Here is an 18218-nt window from a genome sequence, read left to right on the forward strand (position 1 = left end):
ACCTGTGGACCTGGGTGCGGGAAGGTCTTCTTCCCTTATCGGCTTGGCTATTGTGTCGATTAACACAAGTAAAGGCCCTAGGAACAACACAACGGGCATAATCTGACTGAATCCCCAACTGTTGACCTGGGGCCGAGCCATTCTGAGATCGAAGAGCCTTAGAGATCCCCAAGAGGCTGACACCAGAAGCCAATAGACCTGCCCGGGGATATTATCTCAGTGCCTGGTTCGTACCGATCGCTGTTGATATGCTTTGAAAAGGACACCTGAACTTACCTCGGCTACCGTTGAAGTATATATCAAATAGTATGTCTCCCCGAGGATAAGGGCCGAGACAAGAGGTTGAATATTGAGAATGTAATACACCCTCTTTCGTGTCAAGGGAATCCCGGACGAGGTAGTACGGACGATGGCTTTGACGGCTGGCATGCATAGCCGCACCACAATCTCGCGAAACGTTCGGTCCCATACTTTAGACACCGTTTTGTGGAGCTTCAAGACGCGGAGGAGAATGTTATAAAGAAGGAGCACGACCGCGGAGAGGACATCGATGTTCTGTAGGTCCACTCCCGAGCGAGGAAGCTGAAGAAAGCAAATCGCCGGTAGATCGTCGTCAAAGTCGGTGTCTGCTGCTGCTAGTGTTGCCGTGATTACCATTACCGCGAGGATGCCCATCAAGATTAGTCTTAGCAATCGTTTAACCTGGGTTTGATGGAGATAAGTGCGGAGACACGATACTGCCGCTAGGTGCGTGATGGTGGAAAACCAAGCCACTCGTACTATCATCTTCCAGTGGTATCCAGACAAGCCACGGGTGGCTTCGTAATAACCGCTGGTGAGGATGGCGATTCCGCTCACAATCTGGAGGTCGCTAAGTGACATAACGACCTATTCATGCATTTCCGGTCAGTAACTCTCAAACTACCGTAAGGCCAAATCGTGGAAAGGTATCACCTCATTGACGGAGTCGCGGGTACCGCAGCTCTGCAGCTTGCGCCAGAAACTGCGCGTAGTCTGGCTGCCACTAGCCAGCAAGAGCCGGCGGAGGATGGCATTTCTGGTGTTATAGAATAACATGTCGATTGAATTCGGTCTTTCAAGCTTTTCAGTCGGGTCGTCACTAAACGGGTCTATGGTTGGGTTGTAGAAAAGCACGTAGTAAATGACAAGGATGAACACCACGAGCCACGCTGGTCCGAGGAACCCTATAATGACCTAATGGGCACCTTATTTAGCACCGTACACTCCAAAGGCCAATGGAAATCGGTAGGAAGGATACGCCTAGAACATACCCCTATTCCAGCAATATCAGGGTCGGGATGGTGGTCTGCGTAAGTCGAGCAATTGAGACCCCGAGCTTCCATTTCTTCCCGATGTACTGAAAGACGACTTCTGTTGTGTCACTGCGAGTTTCGCGTGGGAAGACCAGGGATGGAGCCTCAGGTAGGTTATAAAATATAAAGGCACCGCAAGTGCCTGGGGCGGTACTCATATCCCTCATCCGCCGCAACCCTAATCACAGCCTCTCCCTCACATGCATACAGCCACCACCGATAGTCACACCGGATAGAGCCTGCTGTAAGTAAACTGCAAGACCTCGACTTACTCAACTTCCTTGCACATAGATTGAGGTCCTACGGTGAGTTCATGGTGTGTATCCCGCACCGAATAATCCTTCTACTCCAGACCCCGACGAACCCCTCCATGGGTCGGTTAATGATTTGGCAGTATAGAGAGTCATAGTGACAATGGCGAGCCCGAGTATGTAGGCTGTTTTCGTTAATAGAGCGTGTATCCAATTAAGCATCCAAACTGGGCGCCTGTGAGATAATTCGCGTCTAATCGTAGGTTCAGCGCAGGGTAGCCAGGGTAGAGCAAAGGACCCAAAAGAGAGAAGTTGATGGTGATTAAGTATGAAAGCCAGCTGTAGTTAAACGTTCTGACAGGTTGTATTGTACAGTAGGTAGTGTACGAAGTACGGATAGCTCCGTTTATTAGGTAACCAGGAGCTTAAGGCTGAGTCCACTTACCATCACCCGTAGGGTTCTTAACCAGCGCCAGTTCTTAAGCAGACCCACACTTTGCCAGCTGTGCCAAGACTTGACGGATGCAGGGCCAATTCCCATTGGCCCTGGTTAAGAACTGACGGTGGTTAAGAACCCTAAGTTAACGTTACGTATGATGGTAAGCACCGCAGCGAAGTGACCGAACTGCTGATCTAAGCAGCCTCATCGGTGGGGCCAGCTCAGACTGTTGCCAAGCTCGAGCCAAGTTACCCACCAATTTGGGTCGATAAGATAAGCTTTCCTTGGTCGACACTTGAAGGCGACGGCGGGCCAGGAAGCATACACACCATCGACCGACAAGAACCTATCGCCGGAGACATGTCGTCGAAGAGGTATGCCCTCGTCCCAATGGACGATGAGCCCTCACCGGCCCAAGATGATCGGAGGAACAGAGAAGACAGGAAGCATCGCAAACGGGACCGGTCTCACGATCGATCGAGGTCACCACGACGACACAAGAGCAGACGCCACGATGGGGACGATTCGCCTCGCCATCGGTCCCGGTCACCTCGCAACAGCGGAGATGGCAGCTCAAGGACAAGTCGTACCGATTCCAAGCGTGAGGATCCCAGGATGGCCGATCTGAGATTGAAATCACGCCAGGAGTATCTTAAAAAGCGGGAGGCCGAGAAGCTTGCCTTGTTGCGGAAGCAGGTCGCAGAGGAAACAGCCGAGTTGAGGTCCGGCGCGCGCTTGACTGAGCGGGAAAAGGCCGAGTTCGCCAAGAACCGCGAGATTCTGCGCCTTGCTGAGGAACGGGCCCGCATCGACGACTACCAGGACGGCTACCGGCTACCGGACCAGTACGGCGCTGACAGCAAGAAGAAGCAAGATGCGCTCTACAAACGACACGTTGAGAGGGACGAGTTTGGCAACGAGAAACACGTTACCGAGTATGAGGAATGGGAGCGGGAGCAGACAGTCAAAGCCAAGGCGCAGATCCAAAGCCGCGAGCGCGAGGACGAAGGCGAATACGACTTCCTGCTGGACGAGGATGCCATTACATTCGTTCGTGATGCGGCAAAATATGCACAGCCAAACGACGGCCTCACGCAGGAGCAACGGATTTTGAAGGAGAAGATTGAGGCTGCCGAGAAAGCACACAAGACCATTCAGGAGGTCAGAAAGAGTCTGCCTGTCTACGCATACCGCGACGCCTTTTTAGACGCCATCAAAGAGTACCAGGTTCTGATTCTGGTGGGTGAGACTGGCTCAGGCAAAACGACTCAAATCCCCCAGTACCTACACGAAGCTGGTTTCACCCAGGATGGCATGAAAATTGCCTGCACGCAGCCACGCCGTGTTGCAGCCATGAGCGTTGCCGCCCGTGTCGCCGATGAAATGGGCGTGAGGGTTGGCCACGAGGTTGGCTACTCAATCCGGTTCGAGGACTGTACCAGCGACAAGACCATCCTCAAATACATGACAGACGGTATGCTTCTCAGGGAAATGGTCACATCGCCAACGCTAGAAGACTACTCGGCCATCATGATCGACGAGGCCCACGAACGGACGGTGCATACCGACATCCTTCTGGCACTAATTAAGGACCTCACCCGTGCCAGGCCCGAGTTGAAGTTGATCATCTCGTCTGCGACACTAAATGCCGAGAAATTCAGCGCCTATTTTGATGACGCGCCAATCTTCAACGTTCCCGGCCGGGTACACCCGGTCGAAGTCTACTATACCTCTGCTCCAGAGAGTAACTATCTAGAAGCCAGTCTAGTGACTGTCTTTCAAATCCACGCAACACAGCCAGAAGGTGGTATCCTCGTTTTCTTGACTGGCCAGGAGGAAATTGATAAGGCATGCGAGAGAGTAGAGGAGATTAAGCGGAAACTAGGGAGCCGAGTGCCCGAGATTATCGCCCTTCCCATCTACGCAAACATGCCGTCCGAGTTGCAGGCAAAGATCTTTGAACCAACACCCCCAAAAGCGAGAAAAGTCGTCTTTTCTACAAATATTGCCGAGACGTCACTGACAATTGACGGGATTGTCTATGTTATCGACTGCGGCTATGTGAAGGAGAACACATTCAGCCCCGTAGGGACCACGGGCCAGTCGACACTCGCCGTAGTGCCTTGCTCAAGGGCTGCAGCAAATCAACGGATGGGCCGAGCCGGCCGTGTACGACCCGGCAAGTGCTTCCGCCTCTACACCAAGTTCGCCTACCTCTCCGAGATGGACGAGTCGCCGACGCCCGAGATCCAGAGGACATCGCTTTCCAGCGTGGTTCTGCAGCTCAAGGCTCTCGGGATTGACGACCTCCTGGGCTTCGACTTTCTCGACCCGCCGCCCACCGAGCTCTTGATCAAGTCGCTCAACATGCTCTACGCGCTAGGCGCGCTGAACAGCGCCGGTGCCCTGACACGCGTGGGGCGGCAGATGGGCGAGTTTCCAGCAGAGCCCATGCTGGCCAAGGCACTCATCGCCGCAACGCAGGAGGGCTGCGTGGATGAGATGCTTACGATCGTCTCGATGCTGGGTGAGGTGGCAACGCTCTTCTTCCGGCCCAAGGACAAGAAGGTGCACGCCGACAGCGCGCGGGCCCGGTTCACGGTCAAGGACGGCGGCGACCACATCACGCTGCTCAACGTCTACAACCAGTGGGTCGACGCCGACTACTCGCCCATCTGGGCCAAAGAGAATTTCCTGACGCAGCGGTCGCTGACGCGGGCGCGCGACGTCCGTGACCAGCTGGCCAAACTGTGCGACCGCGTGCTGGAAGGATCGACGTCGTCGTGCGGCGGTATTTCGAATATGCAGCCCATCCTGCGGGCGCTGACGTCGGCCTTCTTTTTGAACGCGGCGCGCCTCAACCGCGGCGGCGACGGCTACCGCACGCTCAAGAATAACATCACCGTCTACGTGCACCCCAGCAGCGTGGTCAAGGCCATGGACCCGCCGCCCAAGGTGATTATATACCATGAGTTGGTGGTGACGTCGCGCGAGTATGTGCGGTCCGTCATACCCATCGAGGCGAAGTGGCTGTCGGAGTTTGGCGGGCATTACTATGACAAGAAGGATGTTGAGTTGCTCGAGGCGAAGAAGTTGCCCAAGGAGAGGAAGTACTAGTGTTGTGCTGTCTGTATATACCCAGCGGAGAAAAGGAGAAGGTCCAGTGGATGGGAGTTTTGGGGTGGGTTTTTGGCTTGAATAAAAGGAAGGGGACGTTCAAGGCGTGGAAGGACAGGCACCGGACTGCATACAATGAAACCCATGACCTGCATTTCGGTCAAAAGCTTGCTACATCTCCTGATATAGTCTGTGTAAGGTGATGCTTCACTGTGATGGGAATAGCTACCTTATTCGCCTTGCCTATTAGTCACCCTGTTCACCTGATGTAACCTGGATGAAGGCACGAAGTATAGCCCAAAGTCAACTGAAAGTGCGCTGAATTGGCAGCCTTGGCCGCTAACTAAGGCTCAGCTTCAGCCTTAGGCGCGGCTGAGCCCCGCTAATCTTTCAGCGGCTTTCAGTGGTTCCGGTAGCTACCGGAGCACTCATTCACTCCTGCAAGGCTGCATTTCTCACCTCAACCATCCCCTTTTCTCACCCTGGCTGCTCCGTGTTGATTACGGCTAAAGCGTTGGAGAGAAAGAGACTCTCTACGACTCTGCTTGGCGCAGACTAGGTCTCAACATGGCGGCACCACAATCGCAACCAGCTGCGCGCAGCGGCATGTCGCTATATGCAAACCTGCTTGATTCAGGCGAGAATGACGACTCTGCCTCGCGCGATTCGTCGCTGCTTAAAGATGAGGGCAAGGACGACGGGCCAGCGAAGAAGCCCATAGATCCTGGTATGCAATATCTATGACTCCGAGGACTAAATGCAACATTGCTAAATACCGTCCAGCTCTCCGGTTCCAACCCATCCGGCGGCCGCAAGCCAAGCAACCCAACAAGCCGAAGCCAACCTTCCCCAAGGCGCCTCCCGCTATCCCTGCCCCGGCACCCGCACAACCTCGCAGCACTCTCGCCGACTGGGCCGCTACCGAAGAGGATGAGTATCTCTACGCTGCAGGCGAGAAGCGGCAGCGCGGCGGGCGCAGGAAGAAAAAGAAGAAGGGCAAAGACGACCCTATTGAGACCAACTGGGACGAGATATACGACCCGGCACGGCCCACGAACGTGGAAGAGTACCTTCACAGCGAGGAGCGCATACAGGAGGTGCAGGAGTGGAAAGCAGCCCTGTACGCCCACCGCCGGCAGCGGAGGAGATCTAGCTACGGCAGCGACACACGCAGCGACGAGGAAGAGGAGAGAGGGCGGCCAAGGAGTAAGCCACAAGCCATTCGCAACAGCTACCATGTAGTATCTGACGCTAATGGTGAAATCGCAGACCAATTCGCCCATCCAGCGTCCCTCAATTTCGCGCCGCCGCCTCTCTCACCACCACCCCGCGCGCCGGCCGTGCCTGTCCCAGACGACGCAACCGGCGACGATGCATATGCCCGCCGCATGGCATTGTCAGGCATGGCACCAGCTCCAGCACCAGAACCAGCAGCATCACCCAGCCCGCCACCCCCGCCTCCACCCCCGCCGCCGCCCCCTCCCCCTGACTCCGGACCAGCACCTCGCCCCACACAAGGAGACACCCCAGGCGTGACCATCTCCCGCGCACCGGTCCGCTACGAACAGCAACAACCCGCAGAACCACCCGGCCCAATGGATCTCGACAACAACGTCGAGGCCGACGACGATGAAGACGACGACGACGACGACGAAGTAGATTACTCCTCCATCCCGCTCGCCCCGGCCTCTTCCACCACCAACAACCCCTCCGAAGGAGGCCCTCCACAGCAAGACGAAGACGGCAACGGCAACAGACGACCCGGCAAACCGGGCTTCGCTGCACGTCTTATGGCCAAGTACGGATGGACCAAAGGCTCTGGGCTCGGCGCATCCTCGTCCGGGATTACCTCCGCTCTCCGTGTTCAGGTTGACAAAACCAAAAAACGCCGTCGCCGGCCCGACGCCGAGGGCGGGGGGTTCGTGGACCCGCCGCCGCCGGCCGGCGGGCGCGTCGGGCGCATCATTGCACCCAAGCAGCTGACCAAGGGGTCCGCAACGGGTGGTGGAGGGGATGGGGAAGAGAATAATAATGAGGGGTTTGGCAAGACCAGCCAGGTGATTGTTCTCCGCCACATGCTGGATAACATGCCCGACCTGGAGGCTGAGATCGAGGCTGGCCTGGGCCAGGAGATTGGCGAGGAGTGCGGGGACCGGTATGGGCGGGTTGAGAGGCTGTTTATTGATGTTGCGGGAAGAAGGGTGTTTATCAAGTTTACTGACGGGGTTTCGGCTTTACGGGTGAGTTTCTCTCTTTCCCCCCTCTTCCCAATACCTTACCTTTCAGTTTTGGATTGGTGTTCTACTCTGACACGCAAGGTTTAACCATTCATTGTATACAGGCCGTGAACGCGCTGGAAGGGAGGATCTTCAACGGCAACGCCATCGCGGCGAGGTTCTATGACGCCGACAAGTTTGAGGAGGGGATCTATGATGCGTGATCCGACATGACGGCGGAGGCTGGGTTATGATCAGTGATAGGCCTTAGTATGAGATCTGAGCACCGGCTGGTATTCCACTACAATCAGAACAAAGCAGACGGGAGCTGCGCCGGGAGCCGGGTAATGCTGCGGATCGATGCGGATATGTATGTACGTATAATATCATGACTTCGGCGCAAAAGCTACCTAGGCAAACTAGCCACCGATGCTGAGGCCTACTGTAGATGAACATTACCTGCAAACCGCAAAGTTCAAACGGACACGAAGTCAAATCCCCCCTTCACACCACATGTGGGCTCGACTCTGAGCATCACACAACCCGATTTACAAGCCCTTCCTCATTATCGCTATTATAACGGTTCTAAGAAATCTTCATACAGGAAAAAACAAGAGAAAAAAAGGGAGTACAGCAGATGGCTGCTAGTTAGGAACAAGCAACTCCCCGAAACTCCCTTACGCTCGTCGACCTAAACTGTCCGTACTAGTCAACTACTCCGTATCTTATTTGACTTCTTCCCCGACCGGTCACCCTTGCGGCATGAACACCAGGCCAACTTGCAATTCCACAGCCTCCCCCCTCATATCCCTCTGCCTGGCGCTTAACGTATGCGAGACAGTTTAACGGAGATTTGAATCACACAAAGCCCACAAGCGGACCAAGAAACCAGTTGCTCAGCAAATTCGGCCAATCTTGAAATGAGAGATTATTAAGTCTAACAGGCGGGTTCCAATATGTAGTTATGGCTGGCAATCGGTATGTGCGGGCGGCTCCAACAGCCGGTGACAGAGAAGCCCAGACAGTTCCTCAAATGTAAGGGGGAAAGGTCTCGAGTGGTGTGATCTGAGCTGACGCAACGGCATCCGCGAGAGGGTGCCATAGACAACAGCCATCTTGCATTATCCCGACCTAATTTGTAGAAACCCTCCAGGGCCGCAATTCCTCTTTCCATCATCAGAGGGCCGAGGCAACGGCAGCAACGGCAACGAGGCCGAAGAGAGCTGTGTTGAGTACCAGACCGGCAGCACCGTTGTCGTTGTTTCCACCATCGCTGCTGTCGCTGCCGCTGCCACCAGAAGATGAGCCACCAGAGCTGGTATCATCGTTGGCATCCGCGACCTTGCTAGTGCACGCGTAAGTACCCTTGACCTTGCCTTCACCACCCTGGGAGCTGGGGGCCAGCTTTCCAAGAGTGTCACAAGACGAGTTGATATCTTCGGTACTCGCGACATCGAAAGCGCCCTCGACAATATCCAGCTTGGGGAAAGCAACCCTGAAGGAAAGTGTTTGTCAGCAGGCGACGACTAAAATCACGAACGGATGACTCACTCTTTGAAGCTGCCCCTGAGCTTGACAGCGCCGCCTACTGATTCGAGCTCGGGGAAGGCCGTCATCTTCTCCAAGGCCGTGTTGTTTGCGATCAGCAAGCCGCCCCCGATCTTGGTCAAAACGGGGAAGGTAAGGTTATCCAGGTTGCTGTTGCCGACGAACGAGATATCGCCCGATGAAGTTTCGGTCAGGTTCGGTGCGCTGAAGGTGGAGAAGTAGTTGCTGTCAAACCGAGCCGAGCCGTTGACAATTTCCAGCGAAGGCACCTGGAAGTCAGTGACGTTGGCAATGGTCATGTTGGCGATCCAGATAAGGTTCGGCAGGGAGACATTGAGTGAAAGACCGTTGGCCTGAATATTGAGGTTCTCGCTGAGGCTGCCGAGCTTGCTGGTAAACGTGCTGAGAAGTCGATTGTTGTTGATGTCAAGCAGCCTCACGGTAGACAGATCAATGCCTTCCAAGGTGTTAAGGAACGTGTCACTGATGATGACTTGATCTGCCTTGGTCAGGGGTCCGAAGGTCGCAGTCTGCAGGTTGGTGACGGATGTCCAAGAGAGCGACCCGACCGATTCGAGTTCCGAGAAGTCGAGGCTAATGAGCTTCGTCACGTTGTTCATCTTGAACTCGCCGCCAATTGTCTCCAGCGAGCTGCTTTGCAAGGTCTCGAGAGCGCCATTGTTGAGAATCTGCAGATCGCCTGTAATCTCCTCCGGGCCAGAGAGACTGATGGCCCCGGCAGCATCTTCGGCGAGAACAATGCTACCGCTAACCGTACGGCAGCCACTGAGCCCAGTGGCATCGGCCTGACTGTGAATAGTCGTCGTGGATACGGTGCAAGTCCTAGATTGGGCTAAGCAATCAAGTTAGTCATGCATTTTCTCAGTGCCTGTCGGAAATAGCGGTTGACTTGGACATACCTGCGGCCGACCCGATTGCCGCGAGGGCGGGAATAACACGCTTGACCAGCATTATTACCACTTCTACTGTTCAATCACCGTGATTAGCAATCCGAGTCTGCAATGATTGAGAATCAAGATGGCGGAGGTCCCGGGAAAGGATTCGTAGTGATGCCAGGAATCTGAAAATCAGATTCCACAGACTTTCCAGTGACGGTCTAGGCAAGGCCGAGCAGGATGGGCAAATCACTAATCCAAAGCGACAATTCTGCCTTCTGATTGCCGTCGACTGTGTTGGTCCAGGCTCCGAAGGTTGGTAGAGTTTCGGACGTACCTCTAGTGGAGAGACAAGCTGGTGGAATGGCTCGCAGCGATGGTTGTCAACCCGGAAATGAGAAGAGTCGATGGAGGTTCAGTTCGGACAAGTTTGGCAAGAAATAGAGAAAGAGCGAGGTGACGAGCTTCGTTGAACCTCTTGCTCGCTTCCTCCAAAGTATCACAGTAACGAGTGAACGAATTGAAACCTAACGAGAGGAGGGAGAAAGAGGTGATGTAAATCAGAAAGGAGAGAAGCGCGGTTTGAGCAGTGGTCCAAGGGGCAGGAAACACGCAGAAAACCTGCAAGGAAGGGGGTGATTGAAGAAATTACTGCAGGAGGGCCGTTCTTGATAAGCACACACCCCGGTCTGTTACGCCCCTGACACTGACGGTTTGAAATCTTTGGATGAACAGCAGCTGTTACTTGCGAACTCTCCCCGCCGTTGTCAATTGTCGGTCATCAGTTACTCAATTAATGGCTTGTCTAAGCATAGAAATGTACAATACCAGAATCCAGTTGGAATGTGTTTCCCTTCGTCAGGACTCACAGGACAAAAATCAACGATGGGTTCTCGTATTGTGCAACGTCTTTGAACAGAAGAATACGAATCCCTTTTCCTGCGATTCACCCGATCTTGGCGAAATGAAGGTGTGGATCTAACATCCAGCCAAACGACTCAATCCTTGTCACCCCCGTCCAACTTCCAAGCTCGGCCGACGATGCCTGTTTTGGCGGCCGTCTTGGCTGGCAAGGGGCTCATCTTGATTCCTGTGGCGAGATTGCGTTCCTCAGTCCAAGCAACTCGAACAAGCCACACAGAGTCGATGAAGAAGGCATAATTACTGGGATTTGGTTATCATATAAGTTATGTGCTATCCAACCTCAAATATTACTTCGTACTGGCGCTTTTTGGTTCCCGTTGGTTCTTGAGCTTCGCCGTTGCTCTTTGGCGACGGCATCCGGCGCCCAAACACAGGATCTTCGCATGACGCAGCAGCTTTTTGCAGGTTGCAAGTGATAGAAAGGTGTTGATCCTAAGAGTGTTTTGTTTATTGTGTATTGTACACAACCCAACACATGTACTGTAGTCTTATGACGTCGGTGCCTTGGTTACAAGAGCAGCGTGTCTATAAACATCCCCTTAAGAGCCCGGCATCATATGTAGTGCATAACAATGTGTACCGGTAACTTCGTAGCTAATATCTGATATACAGTACAATCTAGCCCCTGAGAAAGTGAGAATGTCTCTATGAAGCCTACAAAAAGAGGGACATGCAGGTTGGAACTCCTGGAACCAACCTAAGGTACGGATACTACACCATTCCTCGGAATAGTACTGCATTGCCCATAAGTGATCAAGAACCTGAGTGATCTGGTTTGCAATTGCTGATTATGGACACTACAGTATACCGGTAGTCCCGTCCACACCGAGATCAGGCACTAGAACGCAGATTCCCATCTTGGGCGGCGGGTGGCTTGCTGCCAGCTGCACTGTTTCCTTATCTTGCCGCGATTGATGTTACAACCCATACCCCCATTGTTGTTCGACAGAGCCTGACTTTAAGGCCAGGCCAGCTGTAAGATTCTAGTTCCAACCTTACCACGACCCATTTGTTTCATGGAAGGGTATTGAGAAGAACATTCCTTTCGAGTAATGCTAGATACGTAGTCTCTTTCCACACTGGACCCGTGTCAGATGTTATATGACCCGTCGAAGAATATTGGATGAACTGAGAGTAAGGTACTGTATCAGAGAGTGGGGTGTGGCTTGCTGCAGGGCATTACCGGTAGCATAAAGTAGTGACGTCGACCTCCCCACTATAGCTGCATGTCTTAGGTACTTTGTATCATGGTGATACAGAACGCGGAAGGCGGACACCGAGCAGCAGGTTTGCTTCGTGCCCTCATTTGAACACTCGACAATTGAATACTTCGCCGGGCATTGCAGCTGTATCCAATTCATGCTTGCGCAAGCTCGGGCAGATGTATTGATCCGCAACAACAAAACATCTGTCCCTAAGTTCCTTGGCGTTTCTCATTGTGGCGCAGGTGTCCCCGCAGCCGCATCGGGCGTTCACCGTGCAGGTCACTTCTCGTGTCCAGACCTTGTGTGCCTTCCTTGGTTTGACGAAGAAGACTTGAATTCATGACATGGCGCCGGCAAGGAACGGCATCTTGTCCTGTTGTTGCACTGCGGAGAACTGAAACATGGTTTACAGCGTCTAGCAATCAGGACCAATCTGTCTCCGAGGCTGGTTGCCCGGCTTACGTATGCCGACCATGACAGAGTACAGGCCGAAACAGACAAGCTTCCACGTGTCGATCGGCAGGGCAAGGGATCGTTGGCATCGAAGAGAGCTACTACACTGTACATGTCAACGACAGGCTGGTTTGCCAATGACACCGCCATTCATACCCGTGCTACCGATTACTTTCCCACGAGCCACGAGGCGCAGAGGGGGTGGCACAAGTGGCATCCATCCGTTGGGAAGATAAGATGAGACAAGGAGACAAGATGACGAAAAGCAACATTCCGCCGCTTACTCGAGCGTGCTAATATCCGTCTCTTCAACCCTCCACATATACCACATGAACAGGCTCCGATAGGGCGCAAACCTACCGCTAATCTCCTCCATCTCCTTCTCGCTCATATATTTCCACTTGCCGCCCTTGGCCTTCAGCTTAGCCACGTCCCGCCCGACAAAGGCAGCCATGCCGCGCTGGACCCCCAGGTCCCCGAGCGAGAAGACATCCATGCGCTTGAGCGCGAAGCACGCAAACATCTCGACGCTCCACCTCCCGAGCCCGCGCACCGCCGTCAGCTTCTCGAGGATCTCTTCGTAGGGCGCGTCGGCGAGCATCTGCGCCGTCAACTCCCCGGACGCGAACTTCTCGCCCAGTCCCTTCAGGTACTCGGCCTTGCGCTGCGAGAGCCCCGCCGTGCGCAGCTTCTCGATCGAGGTCGCGGCTACCTGTGAAGGATGCGGGAAGCGCCTCGCGGCCGTGGGAGTTGTACTGCCATTGTCATTGCCGCTGCCACTATCGCCCTCACCGCTATCAAACAAGGCTATGAATCGCGCCTTGATTGACTTTGCCGCTGCACCGCTGACTTGCTGCGAGATTATGCTGCTGGCCAACGCCTCGAAGGGATCCACCTGTTCTGCCAGCCCCTCGGGCGAGAAGATGCGGCAGTGGTGCTTTTCGATCAGCGGCTTCATGCGCGGGTCGACCTTGATGAGATGTGCGCAGGCCTCTTCGAGGATGTTGGTCGTTGTTGTAGGAGTCGTTCGCGTGAGACCCTCACGGAGCTTGGACGGCGACACGGTGTCGACCGGCTTTGAGGCAATGATCCGCGACGTCTGGGGCGAGCGGAGAAGGGCGTTCGTGCGGCTTGGGTCTGCCAGGCGGTTGATTGCTGCCGCACGAGGCTTCTGCGGAGTTGTGCTGCCATTTTGCGCTCCCTCAACGATGAGCTTCACTGCGTCCGGCGTTGGTGTTGCTGGCTGTTCTGCATCCTCCTTCACCGTTCGTCGCCGCCGTGGGGTTGACGGTATTATGTTCGCTCCATCAGCTGCTGGAACCGGCGCTTCTGCTTTCCTCTTGCGAGCTGCGACGGTACGGATTGGCGTAGGAGCTAGGTCAGTGCTTTTGATGCCATTTGCCATAGCACTGAGGCGAGCTGATCTTCGCGATGCCATGCCGCCGGCTTTGGTCGAGACAGCTACGTAGAGGAGCGGGCTCGGAGAAGCGGGTTGTAAGTGTTTCCAGTTACCACCGCTTCGTGAAGATCATATGATAAAATTCGCAAGTCAAAAACGTATTGCTTGCGCAAGGGACTGAGAACCAGCGGCAAAAGCGATACGGCAATTCGCCTGGCGCCTCCTATGAGCTTCCAACTGGAGAAAGGTAAGGTAGGTCCGGGAGGTTATGTAAAGTTAGGTAGCCACTAATAATGGTGCCCGGCAAAATATCGGAGACGATCAAGGGCTTCGAGAGGGACAAGCCACTGTCGGAGTTGTAGGGGGAACAATGGTCAAAGGGCTATTGCCGAAATGTCGTTGGTGACACGCACTTGACATTTAAGGGGATGAGACGCGCCCTTTGATATGTAATCACGCTCTAGGCGCCTGCTCACGTGGCAGTGGGACTTCAGGGGGTTGTCAATTTGGAACGACACCCAGCCTGCCGTCATCCGATGTATCCATATCGAGACCGAAATTCGATATTCATCGTCATGAAAAAGCATAAAAGTTGGAACCAAGCCGATATGTGGATTGGTATGGTAGGTAGTTACATGATCATCCATCCGACCGGCATCTTCAGGTAAGCCGTCATTAGTGGCAGTAGTTTGAATTACATGTCACCTCGTCCATCATTTAGTGATGAGCCCGATCTTACTTGTGACTCGGGGCTGCTCGATGCTCGTCAGCCCCTTCCTTGCCCCTCAACCTGTACGAGCATCGCCGACTGTGAATGGATAGACTGTTATGCCTGCTTCTTCCCTAGTGGCCCTCCGCCGGGGTGGTGTTTCCGGTATTAAAAATTCGGGATGGAGTTGCTGCGATATCCCAGCCTCAATTAACCAAAGTCAGCAATCAACGGCAAACGGTTTGGCCGTTGACAGGAAATCGGGTTCGTCCGACGGTCATTCTGAGTCTTGACTTCTCTTCTCCATACATCTTATCCAGAGACTTCCGAGGCCTCACGTACCTAGTCAGGTATGCTGATACTTATTCACCAGCCACTCATCAACTCAACACAGCTCGTTTGTCACGACCCGGCCAGCATTCATTTATTGTCTGATATATCCACCGCCTATTCCTCCTTCCCGTGTTTACTCCCCACTCCCCGGGGCCATCGACGGACTACGTCGGTAGACACCTCACTACTACCCACCCACCATATCCCCCCAGCCCGTAAACTCTGCCCAGTCAGACCCCTTGATCCTGGATCACCCTCAACAGGGCGAGTTCCTCTCAGTATCACCTCCCGTCAGTAGGTAGCCAATGCATTGATACAGTACAACGAACGCAGCAAATGCAGCACGGTAACCAACACCCAAAACTGGAGAGAAGAGAGAGCCCAAAAAGGTAAAATGAATAAATGGATAAAGATGCCTATCGCCAGCCATGTACCATGTGCCTTGTAGATGCAGCCCAGTGTAGAGACCCGAACCGAACCGAGTAGAGCAGAAACAACAAAAAAAGCTGGCAAGGTTGCTAACCTAATAGTTGGTAGTAATATAGAGAAAGCCTCCTAGAAGCACACAACGTTGCGTGCCCAGTCAATCATGTGCCGTGGTGGTAAACCGTAGATGCCGCATGCCGCCTGTCTGCCTGCCTGGCCCCCTGTCCAGGACATCATAGGAGGCAAAAGGACAAAACACCGCCCTCGCTGAGATGAATGGATCAACCGTTCCCATCAATAACCACCATGAGAAGATGGGCAGGAAAAAGTCTGCTACCGCCCTAGACGCCCTTCGCCGCCTTCTTGGATCGCCGTGCCCCAGTAGCTGTGTGCAGAACTAACCAGGGCGAAATATGGATACATACGTGCTCGCACCGGTCTGCCTTTTCGGATTTGGGTATCGCATCAAGAAAAGAGGAGGAATGAGTCTCGGTAACTCCCGTATTGCTATCCCCCTTTCTTCCAGAGTCTCTACCTCTGTCACGATTGCCGGTCACAGTTCTGTTTTGGGTTTCCTGGACCGGCAATCAAGAGATGAGCGATTCGCATCAGCTTGGTCTAGAATCCGGCCACATGCTCTGAACGGAAAAAAGGTAAGAATATCCGCCGTGATCTCCAGCGTTTATGAACCCGAGAACTCGGGCCGTCCAAAATCATGCAGCTTATGCTTTCCGCTGGCGCGCGCCTGGTTGAGGTGGCTCATGACCGACTCGTACGTGAGCATCGTGACCGTGGCGGCAGGCACGGCGCGCATCATGTTGGTGCCCATGCCGGCGTAGAAGGCCCTCCACCCTTCCTCGCGCAGCATGGTGCGGAAGGTCGAGACGATGCCCTTGTACTTGGGCCCTGCTGGTCGCTGCTGCTGCGCGTCCCCGTTTCCAGCCCCTTGCGCGGCCACGCCCCCCAGGCCCTCCATGTACTCGCGGCCCGGCGTCGGCCGCCGCTGCGTTTGCAGCCTTGTGCGGATGACTTCGTGCGGATATGTCGCGCTGCTGGCGACGATTTTGGACAATATTGACGCCGAGAGGATGCCGAACCAATGCTCCTTGTCGTCCTGGCCTTCTTGCCGCGCAGCTCCCATGGCCCGGCCCGTAAACTTCATCCGGAGATACTCATATGTCGGAATGTGGACAGCAACGTGGGTCAGGCCGAGGAGCGCCGGCGTGAGCCCGGAGTAAAAGGAGAGGATGCCTTCTGTGCTGTACATCTTGCGGGCGGCATCCCACGAGGACCTATAGTGCCATGGTTGGTGGAGCGTTGGGCGTGACGTCGGTGTGTTGGGACTCCTGGGGCCTAGGGAGAAGCCGGCCCTGTCGTGACTGGCTGTTTGAGACATGAGACGCGTTTTTATGACCCATATCGGGTTGGTGACGATGGTGCTGCTGGCCCCGGCGATGATGGAGGACCAGAAATTGACTATTAGAACATTTTCTGTAGGGTCCGTGTTAGCAATCAGCGCCCCTTTGCCTCCGGGTTCCCGTGAGCTCACTTTGGTACTGGCCTACGGCCTCCTTGCTCTTGTTGTAAACTGTGAACCACACAGCCCAGGTTGGTAGGTAGCCCATTATGATAGGACCCAAACCCCTGTACAAGCCCCTGATACCCTCTTCCTTCCATATTACGCTTGCTGTGCCAACTAAGCCCTTATACACCCTCGTCGGCCGGGAATTCTCTGCTCCCGGGACTGCGAAACCTCCCTGCGCCTGGAGCTTGGTCTTTATAACGTCCAATGGACATGTTACAACGCCTGATGTGAAGCCCCCTATTGCGCCAGCCAGCGCATTGAATTGCGAATTCGAAGCGTCGATGGCCCATCGCTCCGTAAATGTGAGCTCGTCGAGACCCGACATTGTCTTGCCGGCCGTCGTCTTCACCGAATCCGCCCTTATCCTTCTGGGTGCCGCCGATGTGGCCTGCGATACCTGGTCTGCTGGCAGAGCTACCCCATATTCTGCCGGAGATGCGGGTGCGGGTTGTCCGTGTGGAGATAAGTGGTGTTCCTTGTGAGACATGCCGCCTTTGACGGGGAGCACACGCCGTGTTGCTGCGGGCGCGGCAAGAGGCTTCTGTCTCCGGAGTGACCTAGCGTTTTGTGATGTCTAATCTCGGTTTTCCGTGTAGGCGTTTCGCTCTCGTGTGGTGATGTCTGCGATTCCCTATGATGCCGGTGCGCGGGGAAGGCGCCCGCACTGGCAGGGGATCGTGACAACGACTAGCACTTCCCACTATTCATCGAGTTAGATACGAAGTTCGACTGCTGATACAAGGCCGTGTTTCGGCTTCGTACGATTCGGGCGAAAGCGGTCCGAAAAAATCCCAAGCAAAATGGTTGAGAGTTGGCGGGGAGAATGGCGGAGGGGCTTGAAAGGTGAATGTTCTTGGCAACGGGAGTGGACTGGACGTCGAGGTACCGGTGACCGCCGACGGACGGGCCGCACGCGAGCAAGTGTCAGATTCCGGTCGGGAATAAAGGTGCTGGAAGGTGTATGCGCTCCACTGTTGGGCCGGATATTCGTGTTGGCTCTTTACGAGTCAGAAGTGCTCATAAATGCAACGCACGAGGGCTGGCGGAAAAGGTACGGATACTGTACAATACATACATACCGAGGTGGCCGCGATTGCGACAGTTAAAGCCGTCTGAAATGCGAAGTGCTGGAGATCGGATGCAAAATTGTCGCAAGAGATTCGAAAGTGTAAGATGCTGCCCCAATTGAAGCCTATATCTCTTGCTTAGGGACCGGCTGCTAATCGAAGGAACCTAAGTTGATATAACTCCTTTCTCGGGCCTCTTACGTAGGTAGAGGCTGGAACTCTTTCTGATATTCGACGTTATCAATTGGGGTCCGCGGTGACAGCGACCAATCCAGGTTTCTGAGCAATTACCTCATCATCCCTGCTGATAATTTAG

General features: G+C 54.4%; 6 protein-coding genes across 6 annotated transcripts; 2 read left to right on the plus strand and 4 right to left on the minus strand.

Annotated features, from left to right (window-relative positions):
* Window positions 1-35: 35 nt before the first annotated feature.
* On the minus strand, window positions 36-1364 carry N656DRAFT_797353 (uncharacterized protein; the record flags this gene model as incomplete). The annotated part of the gene is made up of 4 exons (XM_064817627.1): window positions 36-47; window positions 277-888; window positions 955-1215; window positions 1293-1364. 4 exons carry the CDS (start codon window positions 1362-1364, stop codon window positions 36-38), a joined length of 957 nt encoding a protein of 318 aa, XP_064671054.1.
* A 665-nt stretch (window positions 1365-2029) lies between these two features.
* Window positions 2030-5364, plus strand: N656DRAFT_620958 (P-loop containing nucleoside triphosphate hydrolase protein). Its single transcript, XM_064810340.1, has 3 exons — window positions 2030-2184; window positions 2250-3828; window positions 3910-5364. The coding sequence occupies exons 1-3, from the start codon at window positions 2179-2181 to the stop codon at window positions 5139-5141; spliced, it is 2817 nt and encodes a 938-aa protein (XP_064671055.1). The 5' UTR covers window positions 2030-2178; the 3' UTR covers window positions 5142-5364.
* A 219-nt stretch (window positions 5365-5583) lies between these two features.
* On the plus strand, window positions 5584-7581 carry N656DRAFT_844397 (uncharacterized protein; the record flags this gene model as incomplete). Its single annotated transcript, XM_064819141.1, has 4 exons — window positions 5584-5868; window positions 5925-6347; window positions 6411-7381; window positions 7483-7581. The coding sequence occupies exons 1-4, from the start codon at window positions 5709-5711 to the stop codon at window positions 7579-7581; spliced, it is 1653 nt and encodes a 550-aa protein (XP_064671056.1). The 5' UTR covers window positions 5584-5708.
* A 952-nt stretch (window positions 7582-8533) lies between these two features.
* On the minus strand, window positions 8534-9877 carry N656DRAFT_707388 (uncharacterized protein; the record flags this gene model as incomplete). The annotated part of the gene is made up of 3 exons (XM_064811432.1): window positions 8534-8852; window positions 8909-9758; window positions 9826-9877. The coding sequence occupies 3 exons, from the start codon at window positions 9875-9877 to the stop codon at window positions 8534-8536; spliced, it is 1221 nt and encodes a 406-aa protein (XP_064671057.1).
* Window positions 9878-12663: 2786 nt separating this feature from the next.
* On the minus strand, window positions 12664-13788 carry N656DRAFT_707481 (HhH-GPD superfamily base excision DNA repair protein; the record flags this gene model as incomplete). The annotated part of the gene is made up of 1 exon (XM_064811437.1): window positions 12664-13788. One exon carries the CDS (start codon window positions 13786-13788, stop codon window positions 12664-12666), a length of 1125 nt encoding a protein of 374 aa, XP_064671058.1.
* Window positions 13789-15932: 2144 nt separating this feature from the next.
* Window positions 15933-17322, minus strand: N656DRAFT_707910 (mitochondrial carrier; the record flags this gene model as incomplete). The annotated part of the gene is made up of 2 exons (XM_064811466.1): window positions 15933-16741; window positions 16800-17322. The coding sequence occupies 2 exons, from the start codon at window positions 17320-17322 to the stop codon at window positions 15933-15935; spliced, it is 1332 nt and encodes a 443-aa protein (XP_064671059.1).
* Window positions 17323-18218: the final 896 nt, after the last annotated feature.

Source organism: Canariomyces notabilis (assembly GCF_033297395.1).
Source record: "Canariomyces notabilis strain CBS 508.74 unplaced genomic scaffold N656scaffold_8, whole genome shotgun sequence".
Lineage (NCBI taxonomy): Eukaryota > Fungi > Ascomycota > Sordariomycetes > Sordariales > Chaetomiaceae > Canariomyces > Canariomyces notabilis.